This window comes from Protobothrops mucrosquamatus, unplaced genomic scaffold, assembly GCF_001527695.2.
Source record: "Protobothrops mucrosquamatus isolate PMUCROS unplaced genomic scaffold, P.Mucros_1.0 scaffold6957, whole genome shotgun sequence".
Lineage (NCBI taxonomy): Eukaryota > Metazoa > Chordata > Lepidosauria > Squamata > Viperidae > Protobothrops > Protobothrops mucrosquamatus.
This window is the reverse complement of record NW_015392769.1, coordinates 5,395-6,766: the sequence shown is the minus strand read 5'-3', so window position 1 is coordinate 6,766 and position 1,372 is coordinate 5,395. Positions and strand designations below refer to the sequence as shown.

Here is a 1,372-nt window from a genome sequence, read left to right as displayed (position 1 = left end):
AATGTTGTCCACCTGGGTGCTGGCCTGGTTGGTCTCCCTGAGGACCTTGTCCACAGCGCTGGATCCGACCCTGGAGGGGACATGGAGAGACTGGAAGGCCACTCACAGTAAGGAATATGGCCTGGTGAGTTTGCTCCACTAGAACTCAAATCAATCTCTCCTTAATTAGTTTCCATCTGTCGCTTCTTGTCCTGCCTTCTGGTGCTCTGGAAAATAAGTTGACTCTCTCCTCTTCTTTGTGGAAACCCCTCAAAGACTGGAACAGGCTGTCAGGTCTCCCCAAATCCTTCTTTTCTCTAGACTAGCCAAACCCAGATCCTTCAAACGTTCTTCGTATGTTTTAGTCTCCAGGCCTTTGAACACCTTAGTTGCTCTTCTCTGAACTTTTTCCAAAGTCTCAACATCTTTTTTGTAGCATGATGACCAAAATTGGTTGCAGTATTTCGGGGGTGGTCTCCCTAAAGTTTTATAAACCAGTATTAACACTTTGCGTGATCTTGATTCTAGGCCTCTGTTTATACAACCCAGGATTGTGTTAGCTTTTTGGGCTGCTGCCGCACATGGCTGGCTCGTGTTTAAGTGATCGTCCACTAGGACTCTAAGGTCCCTCTCACAGTGACTGTTTTTCAGCCAGGTCTGACCTAATCTGTGCTTGGACCTGTGTTTTATTTCTGCCTAAATGTAAAACTTTGCTTTTCTCCATGTTAAAACCATTGTTCAAGTTTGTCAAGATCTTTTTGGATCCTGAGCTTGTCTTCTGGGCTGTTGGCTGTTCCTGTCAGCTTAGTGTCATCTCCAAATTTGTGGAAGGGAAGAACCCTCGTTCTAGGCCTGCCACTAGGTGCCACTAGGTGCTTAGACAACGGGACTAAAATAGATCTTCTTAATCCTGGCTGCCCATCAGGGGGAAGAATCCTTTCGGAGAGCCGTGTGGGAGGAGAATCTGAGGATGATCCACGACCACAACAGCCAGGCTGAGCAGGGAAAATACACCTACAAACTCGGGATGAATCACTTTGGTGACCTGGTACGTGTGGATCAAGGCTAGTTTGATTTATTCAATGGACATAGATGTCGGTTTGCTTAGTTTCTATAGTTGTTTCATTCCTTCACTCCCGCCATCTCAGTCAATGACTCTGGGCAATTCATGAATTCAATTAATTGATTATATCCTCCCTTCATCTCTTTTTCTGCAAATCATTCAAGGTGGTGAACATCCCCAAGATAAATTTCTCCTCCCATTTTCCCAACAACAACCCTGTGGGGTGGGTGGGGCTGAAGGAGACGGGCTGGCCCAAAGTCACCCAGCCGGTTTTCATGCCTAAGGCAGGACTAGAACTCACCGTCTCCTGGTGATTGGCCCAAGGTCACC

The 1,372-nt window shown here is 46.8% G+C and overlaps 1 protein-coding gene across 1 annotated transcript in view; it reads left to right on the top strand.

Moving 5' to 3' along the window:
- The first annotated feature begins 1 nt into the window (after nucleotide 1).
- The window catches only part of LOC107300408 (cathepsin L1-like), a 6,736-nt gene continuing 5,365 nt past the window's right edge, over nucleotides 2-1,372 (top strand). Inside the window, exons 1-2 of the mRNA XM_015829741.2 lie at nucleotides 2-124; nucleotides 905-1,027. Of these exons, the coding sequence (XP_015685227.2) occupies nucleotides 2-124; nucleotides 905-1,027 (246 nt within the window). The remainder of the gene's footprint in view (nucleotides 125-904; nucleotides 1,028-1,372) is intronic.